Source organism: Ictidomys tridecemlineatus, chromosome 6, assembly GCF_052094955.1.
Source record: "Ictidomys tridecemlineatus isolate mIctTri1 chromosome 6, mIctTri1.hap1, whole genome shotgun sequence".
Taxonomy (NCBI): domain Eukaryota; kingdom Metazoa; phylum Chordata; class Mammalia; order Rodentia; family Sciuridae; genus Ictidomys; species Ictidomys tridecemlineatus.
Window position 1 is genome coordinate 168245722 of NC_135482.1, and position 24827 is coordinate 168270548.

Genomic DNA, 24827 nt, shown 5'->3' on the forward strand with positions numbered 1-24827 from the left:
TGATGGGTTTTCCCCACATCTTTTTGAACTGGTTTAAGTTTTCAATCCATGTCATCTCTGTGAACCATTTTGTGTAAAGTAATAAATTTTTTTGCTACTAAATTAACTTTTACTCAAACTCAGAGGCTATTTCCCAGAACTCTGATAACTTTATTTTAAGAAAAATGCTAAACTTTATGCCTCCCATTTTCTTTATCCCAACAGAAAGACTTTTGTTTAATTGCTTTCCATATTTATGTCATTTTTCACTCTTTTGGACAGAAAATTTCTCTAATTTTAAAATTTATCCTTTAAAACTAATTCCTTTCTTTCAAGAAGTATGGTTTTGGGGGGACTTTCTTTATTTTATACACTTTGCTGTTTCACCCCTAAGAACTGTTCTCAGCCTAATGGATCTAGATATCTTGCCATTAGTACAATGGTAATGTTTCTATGCTATTTTCAGTCTTTCTTATTGATGCTCAATTTTGGGGCACTGAAACTGTGGTATGTTGAGTAATATATCTTTATAAGTCCCTTACTATATACAGGGTTTTATTTTTAGCATATAATATGAGGGATGTGAGGTGAATAGAATACCCATATGTGAAATTCCTTTTTACAAAAATCTACATGCAAACTAGACAAAGCATGTTATATGGGTAATGTTCACTATGAGAATTCATCTGAATTATAGCAGCAGTTTTATCACAGGTAAAGGTTGTTTATTTCTGGGGATAAAATGGAATGAGATATGAAAAAATAAAATACCTTTGGGTTCTAGTTTTCAAGCCTTCCCAGATCCCATTTTGAATTTTTCATTAGAATCCATGGTAACTACATTTTAACAACCAAATTTGTGCCATAACTTTATTTCCCTACACCAAAAAAGTATGTATTTGTATAAAATTTCCACCTGTAGACTTATGTATTATTTAGCTAAAAAATATTATAAAAGTGATCCCATCCTTCATCAAAGAAGAACTTTAATGGGGTGGCCATATTAATAAAGCAGAATTGTTTAACCTCCCATGAGAAGACTCAATAGCTGCTGAAGTGCCTTGACTTCACATGTTTGCCTGGAAGCATGCCACAAATAAACAGTAGGTAAATCTGCGCGCACTGAGCAGGGTGACAGGAAGGATCAACTGAGGGAAAGATGGAACAGATCTAAGCTGTGTTAAAATAGCATCGATTGAATTTCTAGACATAAAGCAAGAAGTGCTCCTAATACCCAGATTATCCATCTTGCCTATAATACGTACTTATCTAGCCATTTCTCTTTAGCAACATTGGCTTCTCATTTCTATGATGTATTTTATGTTTTGTGTTCTAAAAGGTTGATATTAACAAGTCTGAAAATTTTAACAAAGCCTGCCAAATGAAGATGCAGAATGAAAAATGATGATCAATTTCTTATTGAGGCATTCATAAGGACCAAAAAAAAATCCTATGTATTATTCCTTTCTTGTGACCATTTTTATCTGTATTGGTCCTGGGAAGTGAACCCAGGACCTCACACAAGCTAATCCTATGTTCTATCACTGAGCTACACCCTCAGCCATGTATTTTTACATCTTCTGTGCAATAGTCATTAAGATCGGATGGCTTCAAGGATTCATATTTTCAACCTTACCTTTGAATCATCTAGCCCCTTCAAGAACTGAACAGATGCTTCTGCAATGACAAGAAACTAGCCTGTGACCTATCCTCTCTCCCCCACTTGGCGCAGGGCTCAAAAAAAAAAAAAAATCAGTGAACTAGGTGCAGAAACATACAGTCTAAAACACAACTGCCAAGCATCTGGTTATTAATTTAAAAGGAGTATTTTAAATTTGAAAGGAATCAGATAATCATTGCAGAATGATAGATAATCCTCATTCCTACTTGTGGAAGAAAATACTTTAAGGTCATCTTTATGGAGTTTTCAACACTAACACAGTAAAATCTCAGAAAACATATCATTTATAAATATTTAAACTATTGTGTAGACCTACTAATATTTGCCAAGTGGCTTCCTTATTGGAGACAAAGTGAATTATTTTAGATTGTGGCAATGCAATATGAACCCAATACACCAACTCTGGAATCTACAGACCCTCAGAAAATATTTGGCAACATGGTTCAGAGGTTGAAGGAAGAGGAGAAAAGATAGGAAAAGAGGATCAGACACCAGAAAAACCAGGGTTACAGTGAAAGAGGAGGGGGACACTTGGATTAGTTTTCATTACTTTAGAATAACAATAGAAGTTGTGGTGACAGTAGTAACAATATCAGAATCTATTCTTCCCTTTCCCTTCCCCTTATGTATGTAGCAATCATATATCAGAGACAGCATTTAGCCTTTGGTTTTTTGGGAATTGTTTATTTCACTTAGCATAATAGTCTCCAGTTTCATCCATTTACCATCAAATGCCATAATTTCATTCTTTATGGCTGAGTAATATTTCATTGTATTTATATACCACATTTTTTTTTATCCATTCATCCTTTGAAGGGTACCTAAAAGTTTAGGCACAGGAATTAGTAATTTAAATGCATGTTCTTCTGTGAACTTCTCAGTAACTCTGTTCTACTTAACCATATTAAACAATAGTAATATAACATTTCACAGAGAGGAAAACAGGCTTTGCAAAGGTAGGTCCCTTGGGCAGCATTAAGCAGCTAGCAAGTGGGAGACACTAGACTCAAAGTTAGACCTCACTAACTCAGAGTTAGACCTTTTATTCTCTAAGAAATACTGCCCCAAAAGTGAGAGAGCAGAATTATAAGAGGCACAAATTGCCTAGAAACTTAAATTTCCACATTTACCCTTCTCTGTCTCATTTACCAGCCTAGATTTTTGCATAGATTAAATTCGTCTGTAAATTTATTAAAGATATAACACACTAACATGCACATTTGGTTTAATTTAATACTGAATATCACATTTACCAACACCACAATTGTCACTACCACTATCTTCATATCCCCGCTGGGTCATCACTACTACCCTCTGGTCTAAAACACAGTGTGTGTGGCTAACACTGAAAGGAACAAGCTACACCAAGAAAGAAAGAAAGAAAGAAGTCCTCTGGTATGACCTTGAGGTGTTTCCTTTTTGGTTCCCATGTGTTGGTTGCTGACACTTAAGTTTGAATTCCCTTGCTTCCAATGATATTGTTAATGTTTTAGTGTTTTATTAGTATGTGTGTGTCTATAAGGGGTATTCAGGAAATCGAAAAGAGATAAATATATATTGTACATATTTGTCTTTAAAATATTCAGAAGTTTATAATAAGTGGAGAGTGGTAATCTTCACAGTGAAAAACTAGTATTCATTAATTTGAAAATGTATATTTAACAGCTATTGTTACTCATCGAATAGGTGACATAAGCAAAAACTTGGAGAAATGTTTGTTCATTATTTTCCCATCTACACAAGTATCCAACCCTTTAATTTTCTTGGGAAATGTTAAATTAAACAGAAATCCTATAAAAAGAATGCCACCACGGTGATAGAAAGTTCCCACTTGATTTTTAAGTAACTGTATTCAGGTCAGAAGTTATCAGATAATCTAGAATGCTCAAGTTCTAGATTCTAATAATAATCTAAAACTAACATAGCATCCTTTCTTAGTCAACTTTGAAAATATGTATTTCCCTGACTGTGTATCCCTACATTTTTTTCTCTATTGTTAAAATAATGATGTTAAAGCCACAGTGGCTCAAAAGTTTTTAGAAGTCTTCAAACTTAGACTATTTAAACATTCCCTGCCCCATTAAGTTGATGACTCTTTGAGTATGGTCTGCTGATTAAAATCATAATAACTGAGGATTCTTGTGAGAAACTAAGATTTTGAATGATTATCTTGGTTGGTTGATTCAGAAATTGCAGAGGTACTTTAACATTTAAGATTGAGAAACAATTCTGGAAGTCAATTTTTATGCAAATTTCATACTCGTGAGCTAGTTTTACTAAGAAGATCTAATTCATTAACAACTAAACATGAAATGGTTTTACTCCTTCCAACCATTCTCCTCTGTTAACCTATAATCTAATATATTTTCCCTGTTCTTTAATGATATCGCGATTAGATAACAATTTCCTGAAACTGAGCTGTTTAAAAGCTGGCCCAGCATAGTTCAGATCAGTTTAAAGATTATCTCTCTGCAGCAAAGTCTAAGCCATTTCTTAAAGAACCTAGATTGTCCATCTTTTCTCATTCTCCAACACTGGGGTGGACGGAGAGATACGGAGGTTCTCTCCATTCCCAGGGTTTTACTGAAGAGGGATGACAGGAGAAGTTAAACGTCTCCATGACTTCAATGGTACTCTGGTCGCAGATATTTTTCTTGAGTGCCCTACACTTCTGGGAATTACTGAGTAGCCTGAGTGACAGGCTTTGACATACTGACTCTCCTCAGCTGGATGAATAATCTGTAGAAGGCCCTATCTTGCCTCCACACCGCATGATTCTTGAATCAGAGATTCAACTCTGACATCTTTCAGTCCCTCAGCTCCTATAAGGAGAAATCTGTTCCTATTGGGGTTCTAGAACCCTAAAATGTTCCTCCTGATTACTGGAGAGTTGGCTCACACTCAGCCTTCTCCTCTAACATGCACTGACTCAAGTATCAAGGAACCTTGCCACATCAAATGACAAGAGGTTCAAATTCTCTGCTGCTGGACCCCACTGCTCCTCGATCTTTTCTTATGGTCCAGATCCAGGAAGAGAGAACCAAGCCAATTACCCAAGTAGACACCCCAGAAGAGAGTAAGATGCCATTTTCTCTTTGTTGAAATCTCTAAATATGTAGGATTTTCTTGGAGTCTCCTTTGCTTGAATTAAGGAATGAATAGCAGTGGTGAGTAATCACCTCCTTTTCTCTCTGGTATTGATCCCTCATAGTGCAAAAACTGTGCTTTTCTGACCCCATGGCTCTCTTGCAATCTGCTTTCCTACTTCTTTCCCTGTGGAGACATTGAGCATGAAGGGGTGGGTGGCTGCTAATAGATATCCTCCCAGTATCTCTAGTAACCTCAGATGGGAAAGCTTGGCTATAATTGTCTGTAAGCGGTCCTCAAAAAAAAAAAAAAAATGGAGAGTGAGTCTCTTTTCTTCATCTTTGTTTCGTTTTTAAGTGTGATGCTGAGACCACAGGAGCTGCCCGTTAACTTAGCGTTAGTACTACATACAATGTGAGTCTCTATCAAGTAAAACAACTTAACAGTATTGAGGTTTCTTCTTGAGTAGAAGCAGGATTCTGATAGAGACTACTGTTTTATTCCATGATTTGAAAAACAAAACAAAGCAAAATTCCAGCAGAGGGAGACGGATTCTATGTGTTCTTTTTTATCTTCATTGATTTGATGCCTCAGCATGCAACTCAGTTTTCTATAAGGAGTCTTCCAAGGTCAGATCCCTGACAATTTGGGGGCTTGAATAACAGGCCCTTTGGAGTTGGCCATGGGTGGGGCTCTATGTTTGAGGTGGCTGTTTACTATTTGTTTAAGTACCAAGAGCAGGAGAAGGTAAGACAAGAGACCTGTTTGCAGAATTGCATCTTTCACTTGAAATTGGGGCTGTTAAATGAACTGCCTATTCCATCTAATCCTCACAGCCAGCTTTACAGGATAGGAAATAATAGAACACTCAAACAGCCCTGAGTGAAAAAATTATGGGAAAGATTTTAAAAAAAAAGAAAAAAAAACCAGCAAACACTTCCAGGCATCCACAAATATTTTGTAAAAAGAAGTTCTCTGACTCATTTGCACTATGATCTTTCCTTCATTGGTCCCCACAGCCTTAACATCAATGCACATAATTAGGACTCCACCATAACTCTGAGAAATCATGTCATCTGTTTATAAACAGCAAAGAACTATTTTGAAATGTTCCCGGTGTGGGAACAGGACAAACATTTTGTGACAGCATCTCCCTCAAGCTTTGTTCTCTTTAGGCTTTTTAGTTGCCATGAATAGTTTACTCATCTGGATGCATTTTTCAGTTAGTTTATAGCATCATCCATTTTTCTAATGGCTTATTTCTTCCAAAATTTTGTGATTATCACCAGAAGAAATGAAATTTGGCATTTCACTAACATGCTCATAGCAGACAGAAATCAATAGCCATCAGACAGGTATAGTAACACTATATGAGATGGTACTGCAAGATGGTGTTTAAAAATAAAGACTGCAAACCATCACCCAACAAGCATTAAGTGGCAGTCTTATCTATAGCTCAAGTTCAGAAAAAAAAAGTGATGGCAGTGAGTTCTCAGTTTCATCGGGATACCTGTTTTTCTCAGTTTTGTGTCTTTCAAAGATCAGGAGTGAGGTAAGATTTCGGGTGGTCAGGTATTTAATGTCTCCTCCTTGGACTACAGAAAACAAACTGTAGTATATCATAATTCAATTGTGTTTGTTGTTAGTTTTCTTTTAAAAAAAAACCTAGAGATCATCTAATCTAAATACTCAATTGAAGTGCCATTTCCTAGAATATACCTCATCAGAACAGAGTTTTCTCAGTTATTTGGAACTCTGAAGTTAAAATATCATTTTAGGCTGATACCATAACTGCTTCTTTAAAACTCCTTTCCAGTGTCTCTCCTTTGCCCTCTACATCAATTTGGCTGTAATACATTTTTCCTCTACAGAATGCTTTACAAAATATTCGAAGTTAGTTATTTGGTGTTGTAAGTTCACATGATTTCCAGTTTGGTAGAAGCAAGGAGAGTGATAACACAATATATTTGTAAGGAGCATTTACCATAAATGCTCCTATTGCTTAGCAGGTACTTTAAAATATATTTTATTTTATTATACATACAAATTCGTAAACAACTAAATCACAAATGCTTCAGAATGTTAGAGATTACATAGAGAGGTTCCCCTCATTGCCAGAATTTCTTTGACATACAAGTGATGGAAGATAGTCTAGGATCTGGATTAGATTTCTCTACCTCTATTCCAGTTTTGGAGCAACTCTAATCACCAAGAGATTGTTTCTTAAATTTGGGGCCAGAAGTAAAAAAAAATAAAAAAAAAAGTCCAACTTCATATCAAAAATTCAACTTCTGCCTTTCCGGGGCAATAAGAGCAGATAAATCTGTCTTCTTGTAGAGGACAGTGTTTTAATCTCTCATGGAAGGTATTTTGATGACCAATTTTAGTAGAATTCTGATGCCATAAACAGGAAGAAGCGATGCCTGGCAATTTTATACGACTGGGACAGAATCCTATTTTTTGGAAGTCATATAATCCAGACTTCTCTTTGAAGAGTGATAATGAGGCCTGGAGAGATTAGACTGCTTGGCTAAGATTCAATAAAGCTGGTTGCTATGTCAGTTGGCCCCGGCACATCCCTCACCTGATACAGTTCAGTTCTAATCACTGTGACCTTCTGCTGAACATGAACTCAAAATGCATTTTGTCCAGTCTACAACCATACACACACACACCTCACACCTTCTTACCTATATGAATTAGCAAAATTTCAAGCAAGACAAAATAATATAGTTACATTATAACATTTCAAGAACAGGAAAATGTTGTATAATTCTAATTTATTTAGGCAATTCAGATTCAATTCAGGTTTTTCTTGGCCTTAATTTTCTTCTGTAAACTGTGGGTGTCTGCTGGATTCTGACACTGTACTCAGAAGAGTAGGAAAAGGCACTTTGGATGCAGGAGAAGGGAATGTTTCCTTGTGTGCCAAGCAATTTTCTCATTGGATAAAATAAATTTGGTTTCCCACCATCTCTAAAATTCAGTGCATGAATCATGTTCCATTCTGATGTACTCCTTCCTTTGATATAGAGGAGAAGGATGTTATCACCCTTGTAATAGTTTCCCTATCTTAGCTGACCTCTCATGAGATATTTACTTATGAAAGGAGACTCAAAGGAAGAGCTAGGGTATAAAATGCCTGATCTAGAACAAAGCAGTGGTCTACAGCAGACTTTAACATAGAACGCTATACTTCATTCACCTGAAATTCATTCAATTCTCATATGGGTTATAAATTTAATTGTAACTTAAAATTTAAATATTGCATTTCCCTGATGGCTAAGGATATTGAGAATTTTATCATAGATTTATTGGCCATTTGTACTTGTTTTGAGAAGTGTATATTCAGACAATTTGCCCTTTATTGATTGGCTTACTTGCTCCTATGTGTTAATTTTTGAATTCTGTATATATTCTGGGTATTTATCCTTTGTCAGATGAATAGCCAGCAAAGATTTTTCTCCCATTCTATCACTGTCTCTTCGCTCTACTGATGGATTCCTTGACTGTGCAGAAACTTTTAAGTTGATATGATTCCATTTGCCATTAGAAAAAATTGCTAATCATTGCTATTATTTCCTAAAACTCTTGGAGTCCTATGTATAAAATTGTTGCCTATACCAATATCTTCAAGTGTTTTCTTGATGCTTTCCTGTAGTAGTTTAAAAGTTTCTGGTCTTACATTAAGGTGTTCGATCCATTTTGAGTTGATTTTCATATACAGGTGAGAGATAGGGGTCTAGTTTCAATCTTCTACAGATGGAAGTTTACCCAGCATTGAAGAGGCTGCCTTTTCTCCAAAGTATGCTTTTGGCTCCTTTGTGGGGAATCAAATGGTTATTTATGTGTGAATTTGCTTCTGTATCTTCTATCTATTCTTTTAATCTATGTGTTTATTTTTATACCAATGCTTTGTTGTTTTTATTACAATTGATAGTACATTTTAAAATCAGGTATTATAATGTCTACAACATTGTTCGTTTTGCTCAGGATTGCTTGAGCTATTCAGAAACTTTTGTGCTTCTATGTTTTTCGAACATGCATAAAATGAAAAGCATAAGTATAGTAACAGATATTACCTATAGTCGGTATATTATAATATTTACCATTTTTGTTTATTTGCATCTATATTAATATCCATTCATCAATATCAGATTCATACTTTTTACTGCATTCATTCAAATTAAGTTATAGCACTATCGTGGTAAGTGTGTATGTGCAAACATATAAAATATTGACATATACAGTCATGCAATCACCACCATAAGGGTTAGCAAACTATGGCCCAGCAAGGTGTATCTGGCCTCATTGTGGTTTTTCTAGTTTCACTGGAACACAGGCATGCCCATGCATTATTTGCAAAGCCTGAATTATTTATTTCCAGACCCCTTAAAGAGTAAACCAGTCTGCTGGTAGTTGTGGATTTTCATAAATGTCCTTAATCAGATTGAGAAATTTCTCTTCTACTCATATTCTGCTCAAAATTTTTTGTCATTAATGGATGGATGTTAATTTTATCAAGTGTTGTTAAACGTACTTCTGTAGCACTTAATGCCTGAAAATGCACATTTTCTTTCTGTTGAACATCATTGTAGAAGTTTGGGGCAAGAGAGTCAGATTCTGAGCTGACATTGGCTTTTGATTTGTCTGCATTCAGTGTCAGGTGCCATAACATTTCTGCCTTCAGTGAGAGGGTTACTCTTATTGCCCCTGCTACACCCACAATTTTCGACCTTTCTTGGAAACCTGTGCCCCCACGGTTTGTCTCCACACAGACTCTGGCCCCTCCTCAGTGGTTGCCAGCTCCTGCTTGCTGTCTGGTGTTAACCTGCTGATGGATGGGGAAGGGTAGACTAAGGCAGTCTTCTCTGCATTGGGGTTGGAGATTGTCAGTGATCCGTACGCTGTTTCCACAGCAGTCGGTTGTTTGAGAGCATGTACAGGACAGGGTTTTCTGTCCCTTTCCCAGTGATAGGAAACCTAAAAAGTTATTGGTGTAAACCTGAGGCCCACCGTACTTTCTTGTCTCTTGTCTCTGCCATAGTGCTAAATGTTTTGCTCTTCAAGAGACAAGTGTCTGGTGAGAGCTGCATGCCTTTCCACAGAGGCAGCCGCTGTGTTCTTCCAGGCTTGGCTATAATCTTTCTTTTGAGCAGTGGGTAGGGTCCACATGGAAGAGCATGCCAGTAGAAGGAAACTCCTTGCATCTCGCTCCCCAGGGTTCTGTTGTCTCATGTGAGCCAGCATGCAGCCTTTAGAAGTTAGTTTAATCAATGTGGCTGCATTCTCTCTTGTATGGTGCCTCTCTATCTAGCCCCTCTATTCTCTGAGCTAAAGGATCATAACATGGTTCTTTTTGTAGTAATGTGCTTCTCTTTGAAGTTTATGCCCTATGATTCCTTACCTCTCTTATGAATGTATGAAAGTGATGATTTTTATAGATAATCTGATTGATTGATTTATTGCTTTTAGAGTAAGGGCAATACTATTTCTAGCTTTTTCTGTTTTCAGCAATTAGCAAATAAAATATTAAACATTTTAGATTCCAGATTATTATTCTTGGAGATATTTCATTGTTTGCTGATAGTAACATATTTAAAATATTATATGTTTATCTTTCAGTATTTCTCGATTCTAGATATTTGATTTTTCTGTCATTATTGGGTTGCAAAGACAGCATTATATATTTTAATTATATTTAGGTTATGGGAATAAAATGATAATCTATATTGATATTTTATAAGCACTTCTTAGAAAATGGTGCATTTTAAAATAAAATACATTATATGTAAAGTATATTTATATTAAAATATAACCATAATAAAAGAAAGAGATTTATATTTTTTTCTAGGTATATCTTTGAAGCTATTGCTAGATTTAAATAATTTTGACAAACTAACATGAACGTTATACTCTTTTATCAAAGACTGAAATCAGATCTTTGAAGGTGCTAAATGCATAAAAATTCACAAAAGGATACTAAATGCATAAAAATGCACAAAAGGATACCTTGATTAATTGTTTAAAAGCAGTTGTGTTTGTTAGATATACTTTTTTGTGAATTTTGAAGTCATTTTGACTTAGGAGAAGAATACACCTCAATGTATTTGCTTACAATAAAATGTCATGACATCTTCCATGAGAAAAATATATAGTTGCAGAGAAATTACAGTTCAATTAAAACTGTGCTTTTATGAATTTTTCAAATGGATAAAAGAAAGTGAAGCTGACCTAACAGCATTTTCTAGAATTAGATTAGTATCTTGGAAGTCTGAAATATGTCTGAAATTCAATATTATTACCTATAAAAAAACGATTTTATACCAAATGTAACTTTTTTTTGCAGCTTCACAGTCTATAATTACTAAATTGCATATCTCTTTCTACAGTGATTTGATTGAAAATCATACTCACAATGAACCTTTTTATAATTGCAGGTTTTATATGGGGAGAAATTAAACAGATGTGGGATGGAGGACTTCAAGATTACATCCATGATTGGTGGAATCTAATGGATTTTGTGATGAACTCCTTATATTTAGCAACAATCTCCTTGAAAATTGTTGCATTTGTAAAGGTAACTGTTATTTACATTGTTGGTAAAGCATAAGTTCTGATAACTAATGATATGCCTTTACTTTGATTGCTTTTGATTCTGTTAAAAATGTGCCAAAGGTTTGTATGTGATATTCATCAGCCCATGATTGTAATAGAGTTCAAATACATAGATATTACATAATCTTTACTCAAAAAACACATTTTAAAAAGCCCTTAGAAATTATCGTCCAGTTTTCTTTCATCTAAATAACATAGTGCCTCAAAATTACTCCCAGTAGCTACTCTAGTTCCAATTCTTTCCACTTTTAAGGAAATACTACATCAAATATCTATTTAATTTTTTTTCAACCAAATCTATTTTTATCAGTTATAACTAATAGATAAAACTTCATAGACATCAAAATATTACTCTTTCAAAGCATTGAAATTGTTATTTCAGTTTAAACTAATAGGGTTTGATATAATTAGAGCAGAATATAATTTCTTTCACCTCTTCCCATTCAACATGACAGTGCTTGGAGTCTCACACATTCATTACTCCCCCAGATTTTGTACATCAATCTTATTGCCAACCACATAATTTTCATAAAACATTTTTGTTCTGCAATAACAATTGGAATTATTTTGTACTTGGAGGGACTTTTTTTCTCCCCTTTCCTCCCTTTGATTTTGCCTCTTTCCTTTTCTCCTCCTTTAAAAAATAATTTATTTCAAAATGATTAGTGAATTGGTTTTCAAAAAAAACAACAAAGAGCATCTAATTGGGTATTACATGAATAATGCAAGCAGTTTAATGATGTGAACTAGAAAATGCTAACGTGTAAGTGAACACTTATTCATTTAGTCTAGGTCTTAAAATAGTGGCCTGTGTCTTTGTGCCATATTCAGATCTGACAGGATCAAAAATGCCCAAAGTAAGAAAATTCATAGTTTTCAGCATTTGGCAAACTTCAAATGTTACCTCATCAACATACTAAGAAAAGTAAATTTTTATTAATTTTATGGAGAGAAAGCCATTTTAAGAGTAGAGACATATTTTCCTAATGTTACCTGTATGCATTGATGCTAATGACCTTGAGCAGTTTATTAAGACAGTCGAAGAAAATTTCTTATCTATAAAGTCATTTTAGACCTCCTTCTACTAAAAATTAATGTATATGGGTTTTTATTTTGCTGCCCCAGGTTATCATAATATTCTGGGACTATCTGACAATAGCAATTCTTCTCAAACTTCAAGATGCATAAGAATCACCAGGAGGGCTCACAATACATAGATTCCTTTTCTTTCTCCCCATATTTAAAATTAGGAATATTAAGGCAGGAGTCAAATTTACATTTATACCAAATTTCTAGACAATACTTACAGAAGTAAATAAACTAGGAAAGTGCTTCATTGAAATTTTTTTATTTTCATTTTAAATTTCAATTTACATACGATATTAGTACATCTTTATGAGGCTCAGTGCAATATTTCAATACATGAATATAATATGTATTGAGCAAATCAGGGTAATTATCATTTCTATCTCCTTGTCAATGCTATTTGGAGACTTCAAGCAGTTCTTTTTCAATTCTCCACAAAAGATATATTATTGTAAACTGTGGAAACCTTACCTTGGTGTCAAACACCAGAACTTATTTCTCTTCTCAAACTGTATTTTGGTGTCTGTTATCCCATCCCACATTCCTATATTCCCCTATCTCCCAGCCTCTAATAATCCCTATTGTACTTTCTTCTACTTTCACTTTAACTTTTTTAGCTTTTATATAGGAGATAAAACATATTATACTTGTCTTTCTGTATCTGCTTTATTTCACTTACTATAATGTCCTCCAGTTCCATCAAGGTTGCTGCAAATAATAAGATTCCATTAGTTTTTATGACTGAGTAATATGCTATTGTGAATTTATACTGCATTTTGTACATACATTCATCTGTCAATGGATGCCTCAATTAATTTCATATGTTAGCTATTATTAATAGCGTTGCAATAAATATGAGAGTTCAGGTATTTTTTTGATATTTTGATTTCATTTCCTTTCAATACATACTCAGAAGTGGTTTGGATTGATCATAAGGTAGATTTATTTTTAGTTTTTTGAGGGACCACCATACTATTCTCTGTAATGGCTACATTGACTTACATTCCCATCAGCAAATATATAAGAGCTCTCTTTTGTCTGTATCTTCATCACAGATTATGTTTTGCTTTTTTAATAGTAGGTGTTCTGACTAGGGTAAAATAATATCTCATTTGGTTTTGATTTGCATTTCTGTGATAATTAGTGATGTAGACCATTTTACATTTGTTGTTGTATTTCTTCTTTTGATAAATATCATACGCCCGTTTAAAAAAATGGATTGCTTTTTAGAGTTTAAGGAGGATTCTTTGAAGAGCATTGTGTTGTATGATCTCAAAGAAGTGTAGGGTTGAGTCCTAAAGAAACCCACTCATTTCTTATAGAGAATGTTTAAACTACACATTTGATATTTACATGGTGTTTACATACAGTGTATATATTTTATTATATATGAGAACTCTGGCACATGGTGTGGACATGAACAGATACAAATGGATGCTCATGGATTTTTTTGCCTCAAGACTTTAGATATGGGATTTCAATTTACTTAAAATGTTGTAAATTCTGCACAGACAAAATATATTTTACTATAAAACTACTGCAGGGAAGCTTTATATTTGGAATAAACCCTCTTACCTCAAGTGGTGAAGGAAGAAGGGGTAGCAGGGAAAAAATATTTATGGGGTAGGATCCAGCAATTACTGTAAGTGAAGATGACCTAAGGAGAATGAAATCTTCAGGACATATATTGCTTTCTTGCATACTAGTTATTGAAGTTCAGCAATGGTTGCAACTATGAATTATGAAGTGTTCTTTGAATGACTTGCACAATGAGTGTGTTTGAGTCATGTGAATATACGTAATGGCATGCAATGGTATACTTAATGGTATACAAAATCACATTTCCTGGGCTCATTTCTTTACCCCATCACTTACTAGTTGAGTGACCTTGGATTTGTTTCTTCATCTCTCTTCGTCTCATCTATAAAATAAGGAAAATAATAGTTTCTACCTTATGCTGTCAGTAGGAGATGTAAATGAATTGATAGAAGCATTCAATGTCAGTGTCTTTTCCTTTTACTCCTGTCTTCTTCCTAATATATTGAGTCCTTTTGTAATGTTTTAAATGTCTTTTACTTCATTTTAGTTTAAAAAGAGTTTGAACTCCTGATTCACACTTGCCTTTATCATGTCTAACCCATGTACCTGAGGCAAATTATTTAATGCAGGTCTCAACTTTACTATTTGTAAAGTGTTGATAGTAACTCAAAGAGCACATACAATGGGAGTCTGTGCTGTCATACTGACCCACTGACTCGTCCTTCCTTACCTTAGATTCTGGTAAAATTAAGGCAAGCAACTGCCAAATGGCCAAACAGCCGATTCTATCAATAAGCTTTATTGGTACACACTAAGAAACCAGCTTTGGATTTGATTTCTGAGAATGTAAGAATTCTTGAGATGTAGCAACTGCTCACAGTCAGGTGGGTGAAGGCAAATGCCTATAAAGAGCCTCTTGCAATGTATTGAGGTCTAGAACAGGGGTAATGGTAGCATCAAAGAAGGGATAAAACAGTGTTGGAAGTATAATGGGATGGAAGGGAAATATATGGAGGATAGAGAAAGTGAACATCTGTCATGCTTATGAACATGCAAGAGCATTTGACAGAGAAAAGGCACAATGTACAAATTCCAAAGTAAATAAAGCAGAATTCCATATGAGACATGATCTTGGAAATGGGGACAGAAAGAGGATGAGAACTACTATCTACATTCTGATATAGAATTTAAACCTTACTCTATAAATGGTGAAGATCCATTAATGATATTTCAACAGAAAAAAAAATCATTCAAATAATGATGAATTCCTGAAATACAGCAGCGTACATAAGGAAATTAATAGAAGGTTGAATTTGAGAAAAGTTTAGGAGGTAAGATCATCAAGACAGGTGATTTATTTTTTTTTATTGGTTGTTCAAAACATTACAAAGCTCATGACATATCATCTTCCATACATTTGATTCAAGTGGGTTATGAACTCCCATTTTTTACCCCAAATACAAGTTGCAGAATCACATCGGTTACGTAAAGTATGAGGTTGATGAGATAATTTTAATATTGCTCCCTAGTAAATAATAGACATCTCTGTGCTTCAGACAAGATTAGCAAAAGGTTATAAGTAGGACTTCTGTTGGCATTTTACTGGTTCAACCTGATATCCAAGCATGCATAAACAGGAAAAAATAATTGAAAAATAGGTCTTTTTGGAATCAGAAAAAAAAAAACAGTCATCTTGTTTTTCCTTTCTGTAATTGTGATGTTCAGATGGAGAACCCTTTAGAATAGGCCTGGCCATAGTGGCCACACATATTTAATTGGTCTACTGTATTAGTCTGTTCATGGTGTCATCATTAATGTCATAGATTGAGCGCTTGAAAAAACATAAATTGATTTTCCACCCTTCAGGAGACTTGAAGCCTGAGAGAGAAGGTACGAGCATGGCTGGTTTCTGGTGAGGGCTCTCTTCCTGGCTTATAAATAGTCAACTTCTCCTTGTGTCTTCACATGACAGGAAGAGAGAAACAGAGAGACAGAGACAGAGAACATGCAAGTTATCCAAAGTCACTTCTTAAGAAGGCACTAGTCCCACCATGAGCATCACACCTTTATGACTTCATCTGAAACTAATTAAATCCAAAAGGTTCCATCTCAAAATATCATCACAATCCAGGGAAGCAACATTTGGATTGGAGAGAAGGGGACAATCAGACCGTGGCATTTAACTTTTGCAATTCATCCACGGGAAGGGGCAGATTCTAAAATGCACACAAAATATCCTATGTTAGTCAGCTTTCCATTACTATAACTAACATCTGAGATAAATTAATAAATAGAGATGAAAAAAAGGTTTATTTTGGCTCACAGTTTGAAGGTGTCAGTAAATTATCAATTCTCCTGTTGCCTTGGATTTGTGGTGCATCAGTACATTATTACAGAAACTCAGAGGAGAGCAAAACCACTCCCCTCATGGCTGGGAATTAAAAGAGAAAGAGGAAGAGAATGGCAGGGTGTCCCACAGTCCTTTTCAAAGATATGTTTCCAAGGACTCAAGTCCTCTCAGTAGGCCCTGCATTCCAAAGTTTCACAATCTCTTAATAACACCACAGACTGGGGGCCATGTCTTTAACACATAGACTTTTAGGGGACACTCAAGATCTACACTGCAGCTCAGTCCTGCTAACCAAGGCCATGGCTGAGTTTGGATTCTGAAACCATAGTTGACATGGCTGCAGCATATATCACTTCTTACTCCCGTTTTTTTGAAGCAAGTTACTTAATCTGTGCTTCAAATTTCTTTTCTGTAGAACCATAATACTAATCAGTCCCGATAGAATATTTGTGAAGATTAAATCAATAAACTTCAATGCCATAAGAGAGAACCTAATATAAATATCCACTAGTAGCTTTTAATTTGAATATTCAATACAATAGCATCATACTGTGCAAAGACACAGCATAGAAATATATGACTTCGACATTCTCCTCCTCACATGCAATGTTTTATGGTGCTTCCTTTAATACTTTGATTCTTTAGCATTTTACAGTTCATGGATTGTGATTTTTTTTCATTAAATATACTTCTAATTATCAAGAGGAAAATTTTTCAATCATTTCCTATTCTCACTATATAAAAATGTTAGTTAATCAGGAGTTTGTTGATGCCTGGGGACACAATTTTCAATGTTCCTTCAGCTTCATTAGGGCGGTTAACTCCTAAATAATACCTAGCCCATTTTCCATATAGAACTTGTCACTTAAATATTTATTTCAGTCCTTTGAAAAAAATGAGTAAATTTCTATATCTTTTTACTGTGCAATTTAAATATTTTCAAAATCAGAATTATGAATAAAAGCGTTTAACAGGGTGAATTATTTTAAAGAGAGAGAGAGAGAGAATTTTAATATTTTTTTTTTTAGTTTTCAGCGGACACAACATCTTTTGTAGGATTAATTTTTAATAACATCATTCTTTTGAACAGTTCTAACTGTATATTTTATTGATTCTTCCTATTGTCAGAGATTAAAAAGGGATAAATATTATTGTTTCCCATCTCGTAAGTGATATAACAAGGCTACTCCTGGAAGTATTGGGCTTTCTAAAATGTTCTTTTGTTCTATGGAAGAGAGATGAAGAGATTTGAATCCCAGTTGTTTAATCTAGAATTATCTACTAGAAGAAAAAGTCCTTTGACTTCACATTGCCTTTCACTACATAATTATCTACAGAAAATTAAAAAAATTAAAAAAAAGTTTCCACCTTGAAAATTTACATTAAAACTAATATATGAATTCTATTTATTCTCACAAATATGTTAGCCAGCTTTCTAATACTACAATAAATACCAGGAGCAATCAGCTCGTAAAGAGAAAAGATTTATTTTGGCTCACAGTTTTGGAGATTTCAGTCCACATCTATTGATGGTGCTGTTATGTATCATGGCAGGGAGTGTATGGAGGAGCAAACTCTTTATGACTGGAAGTGAAAGGAAAGAAGAGACCACAATCTCCTTCAATGGCATGCCTCTCAGTGACCTGAAGTTGCCTACTGGTCTCCCATTCTACTGGCTCTACCACCTCCCAATAATGCCAGGCTGGAGACCAGTTTTTTAATACATTGGCCTTTGGGAGACATTCCAGATCCAAATGATAGCATAAATACTTTTATAATATATCCCTGTAAGTTTTATCCATTTTGATTGATTGCATAAGTATGCATTAGATATTATAAGAGAACATGAAGATGAACCAACATATTTTCCCATATTCAAGGACCTCATTGTCCAATATTGTGATTAAATGCAAGGTCTTCATGACTTGGCTCTACCACCTCTCAGGCTCATCTTATTTTGGTAAAGCCTTTGTGTTCCAGGTATAGCAAGCTACTCTCATTTATACAAGGAAACATCACACTTTGGTGTATACCTATGATTCTTCTGCCTACAATGCTTTTGGAGTTTCTAACATAAAATGCTCTACTAGATGTTGAGCATATGAGAATGCATTAGATGAAGTTCCTTGCAGGAAAAACTGACCAATAACTCCAGGTGACATATCCTATTATATTGATCTACAAAAGGAGCAGTCAGTTCTCTTAGAAAGGAATCTGTATAGAAAGGAAGTATGTGGCAAAGTCACAGAATGTTAGGAGTAGAATGAAAAAACAAATTCTTTCGAGGAAAAGGGAGACAGGAATTGATGTTTCTAGAAAAGATAGTGGTGATTGAACAGCTCTTAATTTGTCCCTCAAGATTATTCTACAATATATGGCTACTAGCTTTGGTTCGTTATGATTCCAGCATCCATTCATCTCTGGTGAGAGAGCACTTTTCAAAAGAAAGATTAGCATTACTGGATTCATGTCTGTCTTCTTCATATATTCTAAATCCATGGCTGTACCTTCCTTTGTTACCACTGCAAACTCTGAAGATAGTGCTTGATACAGAATAGGCATGCAGCATATACCTGCTGAATGAATAAAAGCTGAGCAGTGGAAATGATTACAATTTAAATTCATTCTGTGCAAAGGTTCCAGCATTGATAGAAAGGCATTTCAATAAGGATATGTGGCTCATTTGAAGAATTGCTAGCTCTAAAATTTTGACCTGGGGTATTAGGAACCTAATTGGGGACAGTGGTTGGTCAATTGTAAAAGGAAGTTAGAAAACACATTCCAGAAGCTTTCTGTGACCTGTTCAGAAGTCAAAATGTCATCTGGAAGACAATGCAGTCATTGAATAATATTAATGATATGGTCTGATTTTCTCCTTGAAGGGGTCACTTTTGAGGAAATAGAGGATTGAAGAGATAAAGTTTAAGGCTGGGAGAATAGTTGGGAAGATATCAGAATAACTGAGAGAGAAAAAGAACTGCTTGAAGTCAGTGAGGATATAATGAAGAAAAGAATACGTAGAAGATTTGTATTTAGATACTGGGATTTTGGAAGGGCAGATTTGAGGATGAGCAGGAAATTCTGAACTGGATGATTTCCTCCTGTTCATTAATTAAGATCAGCAGATATAAAACCAGAAAGTTTGAAGAAAAGGTAATAACTTCCTTCTATAGTCTATGAGTTTGAGATGCCTCTGATATACATATACATACATACATACACGAGCAGAAAAGTTGACCAGACAGTAGAATATAAAATATGTGAGCAGTCAGATTTGGAGATGTAAAGTTGGGGTCATAACTAAAAGCTGAATCATGAAGCCAGCATGGTGGCCCATACATCTTATCTCAGTTACCAGGGAGGCTGAATCAGGAAAATTACTTGAGCCCAGGAGTTTGAGACCATGAATTTAAGACCAGCCTGGGCTGAGAAGAACCCTGTCTAAAACAGAAAAAGATGGGAATCTGAAATCAAATCAAAGAAAACACCCAGGGAGAGTTGGTGGAATGAGATGAAAAGTAAACTCAACTGTTCAATTTAAGGTAGAGGAACCTGCCAACAATCACCAATAAGCACAGAATCAAAGATGCAAACATGAAAAGTGAGTATAAATTCTACTTTAAAAACTTCTTAGACAATTAAATAATTATTTAAATAATTAAATAATCAAATAATTAAATTAATTATTAAGTAATTAGATGATTAAATTAATATTTAGATACTAAAGATTAGAAATTCCAAGTTAATATTTTAATTCTCCAATAATAGATGGGGAGAAATAAATTTAATGAATAAAGAATTACAATTATTTCATACACATACAAAGAACATCATGGTTTATAAGAATTTTTTTAATTTCATAAAACAAAGACTATATTTAAAAGCCTGAGAAAATGTGTATGTGAACGACAGGAGACAAATTTAAAACAAAGCTTAATAGAACAAAATCAAGAAGTAATCACTCAATGTTTATATCTCTATTTATCCCTAACAGTTTCTGGATCAGAAAACAGACAAATTATTTGCTTACAGTGTAACTTTATCATCAGTTCCCCACATCCACCACCCACACCCTGAGGACATGGACAGAGCCAGATGCACTCTGTGCGTACCAGAGATTTGTACCACCAGAGAGGAAATATGTAATTATGAATCTCAGAATTTATATGATGCAGCTGAGCAAGCTGCCCATCTTTCCCCTAGAGAAGGAGAGAGAAAGACCTTAACTTTCTTAAGTAAATAAATTCTTTTGGGGGAGATGAAGGTCTCTAGATTTATTATCCTGAGAATGTAAGCAGATGGCACCAGAGGAGATATTTCTAAGTCTCTCAGGAAGTCTCTCTGTCTTTAACTTTCAGAAATTGTTTGCCATTCAAACTTCATTTAACTCAGATAACAGGGATGTTTTGCTTAGAAAGCTTTGATTGTGCATAACTTAAACATATTCATGTGGCATTGTTCCCCAGCACTTATCAGAAGTGCTAGATTCTGGATCCAACTTGGATAATTATATTGGGGTAAAATATAGCTTCTTACTATTTGTTAAGATTACCTCTTATGATTTTTTTTTGAGTCCCAGCTGAGTTAAATCACTAAGAAGGGCTGTATGCACAGTCGATCCACAGAAGAGCTGAACTCTATCACAATGTGATGAGGGATTATACATCTGACTGACTTGAGCTGCTGTGAAATTGTGAAATCTAGAGCAAGGTCCATCTTCCCTGGATTTAAACGATTCTGAAAATTTTGAAAAAAAAATATATATACATACACACACACATACTGTATCCATTCCTAGCTTCCTAAATCCCTTAATCACTTTCTCTTCTCCTAGGATGCTTTGTACTGATACTTAGAGAATTTTTATTATAATCAGTTGTACCTGTCCACATCACAGATCTATAAATACTTGATGGAATAAAATGCATATGCAGCATATTGCATTAAATGTTGTGAGAAATTCAAAGAAAATGAATGCATCCTTAAGGATACTTCTTGTTTCATATTTTGTTTCTGTTGAGATATATTCCTAAGCTATATTAAAAGGCTTAACAAAAAACAGAATGAACCATTGACATAATGGGAATTGTTCTCTACTTAAATGTTTATGTCTTTCAAGAAAGAAATGAAGAAAGAAAGGAGAATGTGATTGATCCCTGTATTTGAATGAAAAGGTAGCATCATTTAGAGGGGAGCTAAGTAGAAAGAATTAGGTAGTGTTTGGTACCCTCAGCTCACACCCTAGTATATATTAGATTTATAAGATGAACATCTTAACTGTTTTTTTTTTTCTGCATCTCTATCATTAGTTATTTTATGGTGAAGGCATGCATGGAGATATTCAAGACCATTTATCAGGATTTAAAAGAAGAAAATAATTTTCTTCTAGTTCAAACTTAATTGTCTTAAATTGTCAGTCCAGCAAAAGCCCAAGAATTGAATAACATCAAGAGCTTGAGATGTGCCCCCTGGCCTAGGGAGAATTTAAAAAAATACTATCTATTAGATTCAAGGTGAATTAATTGATTAATAAATGTCAAGATCTTTCAGGTGGATTCATTATGAAAATATTCTGATGGAACTTAGATAGAAATAGAACTTCTTATACTGTTTTAATGATGTTTATGAAAAAGAGAATTTAATTTTGTTCAGTTTTAATACCAATTTAATTATAGTTTCATATCTCAATATTTCAAAAGCATATTTGGCTCTTTTAAAGGATGCACATTTATCTCAATAATACAGGGATGAATTTTGTTGTGCCTTTTATATGGTTTAATATCCACAATCATTCAAAACTGGCATTTTAATCAATTGCTTTATGTTTTTTAGAAAATTTTCTGGGCAAATTTTAAATTGGCAAGATGGGCCCAGTGGCACACACCTATAATCCCAGCAGCTGGGGAGGCTGGGAGAGGAGGATTTCGAGTTCAAAACCAGCCTCAGCAAAGCAAGGCACTAAGCAACTCAGTGAGACCCTGTCTCTAAATTAAATACAAAATAGGGCTGAGGATATGGCTCAGTGGTAGAGTGCCCGAGTTCAATCTGATACCCCCCAAAATAAAATAAATTTTTAAATTGGCAAGTATTTTTCTCAAACATTTTATCTAATTAGCTAATCTAAGTTCAGAATTTCCTATATATTAAATATTTTTAAATGGCAATTCAATAACCACCAATAGAATTTTAACTTAGGTTGTATTTCCATTTAAGATATTTCAGGCACAAAGCACTGATATTTATCCCCTATTAGACATTACTGTTTCCAAAGCAATAGAGGACTACTACAGTCATTCATTCATATATAATTTGTATCCACATGTATTCCTCTAGAATTGGCAACTATTTCAAATATTACAAGTAAGGTCATTGATTATTTGGTACAAAACTTAACTTTTTTTAAAAAAATAATGTAGTTTGCTTTGCTATCTTGATATTGCTGTTTTCCCAATATAAAATCTGATTTTCCCCTACCTTCTTTCTTTTCTTTTCTTAAAGTTCCATGGGAAAATTCAAAGACAGCTAGAATTAATGTATTGACAATAATCACAAATAACAAGGACAGACTTAGAAGGCACTTTGGTTAAAACTTATAAATTAATAAACTGTTATTTTTGTGTTGATAGTCATAGAGGACATCAGCTTCCAGACAATAAGCCATTTGTGCTGGGTCACCTAAAAAACATCCCAGGTCTGAATCTGATGTATTCGTAAGCATGTGTTTGTTTTACATCTCCGTATTTCTCTGTTTTCTCCAGTACAGTGCTCTTAACCCACGAGAATCATGGGACATGTGGCATCCCACTCTGGTTGCTGAGGCTTTATTTGCTATTGCAAACATCTTCAGTTCCCTGCGTCTGATCTCACTTTTTACTGCAAATTCTCACCTGGGACCTCTACAAATATCTCTGGGAAGAATGCTCCTGGACATTTTGAAGTTTCTATTCATATACTGCCTTGTGCTGCTAGCATTTGCAAATGGCTTAAATCAGTTGTACTTCTATTATGAAGAAACCAAAGGATTAAGCTGCAAAGGCATACGATGTGAAAAGCAGAATAATGCATTTTCAACGTAAGTTGGATAGCTGTTTCTATTGGTAACATGGGAGAAAATATAGAGTATTGGAAAATCCATGACAAATTGTTGCAAAAAAAATGGAGAATGAAAATAATGCATAAAGCAGAAAATAGAATTAACATGGCTTTGAATTTGAATGAATCCTTCTGACATTAAAATTAAAAAAAAATACCTGGTACATTTATTTTAAGATTTAGCAAATCATTTTTTCTTTTAAATGACCTCATGTAAAGGAAAGTTATATATACTGCTTTAAAATGTGGGATAATTAAGGAATATTATTGACAGATTGCAAGAACATTAAATGTAGAATATATCTAAAGTCAATCATAATAGAAAATCCAAGAGTTTTTATGTTTCTTCATGTGTTTCCCATGTGCAGAAGTCCTTTTGTTTTCTAGTTCCCACACAAAAGATTAAGCATCCAATGCAACGTGGAAAACCCAGATAAACCTAACCATTATTATTCACATGTCCATCTCCTGCAATTTTCACAATCAGGTTTGCTGATAGCATAGGCCCCTGAGCCCAGTGACTCCCTATAGCTTTCACAGAGTACCCCTATGCTTTTTTGGGCCGTTCTCTTCCCACTTGGATAAAAAGATGGTTAATTATCAGATTGAGAAGCTCGATGCTTTTCCAATACACGATATTCACTTGCGAACATGGGTATTTCAAGCATGACTCTAAAAGTATGACCTTATTCATGGGCCATGATATAACTTTATCTACTGTAAGAGAAGACAGCAGTTTCTCGGTTGGGAAGAAATCAATGGTTTCACATCAACTAAACCACTTATAGCTAAAATGCTCTCATTGGTTTAATCCCACATCTGTTTCATTTTTGATCCTGATATTTAAAACTCCATTTTAATTAACAAACATCTGTTTTATGTGCACATAAAATTTTAATCTCAGCCTTAGCTACTTCAGCCCCTTTCAGAAATAGATTTGATGCAAACCAGGAATCATAAACAAGGCACAAAATCATCCAGGCTTCCTCTTGTCCCTTCATCCTTTGACTTCTGACTTGATGCTTCTGCTCTTAAGCAGCAGTTCCTCCCCAGCCAGCTCTTTCAGCACTGTCGCCACCCTTTTCCTGCTCTTTTTTGGGAAGGAGGGAGGAAAGGAAACCTCTTGTAGTAATGTCCTTGTTCCTTATAATCCTGGATGGCATCTTGGTTTCCAAGCTTGAACTTACCTTTCTTCCTTCATTTGTGGACCTTGATTTGCTAATTTGTCCAGGACAACTAGGACTAGAGGTTTACAATGGTCAGATTCCATCCACCTCTGTCTTCATCAATGAGAATTAGACCTCTAACCTTTATGGATACACATTTGACTGGTCTCCTGAATTTCTCATGGAAAGCACTTTTGCATGTTTCCTCTTTCACAACTCTTTGTTACTT

The 24827-nt window shown here is 34.6% G+C and overlaps 1 protein-coding gene across 7 annotated transcripts in view; it reads left to right on the forward strand.

Moving 5' to 3' along the window:
* Trpc4 (transient receptor potential cation channel subfamily C member 4) overlaps positions 1–24827 on the forward strand; it is a 198472-nt gene that overhangs the window by 150620 nt on the left and 23025 nt on the right. For all 7 annotated transcript variants that reach the window (XM_040281574.2, XM_040281571.2, XM_040281575.2 and 4 more), the window contains 2 exons: positions 11188–11327; positions 23099–23412. In XM_040281574.2, the coding sequence (XP_040137508.1) occupies positions 11188–11327; positions 23099–23412 (454 nt within the window). The remainder of the gene's footprint in view (positions 1–11187; positions 11328–23098; positions 23413–24827) is intronic.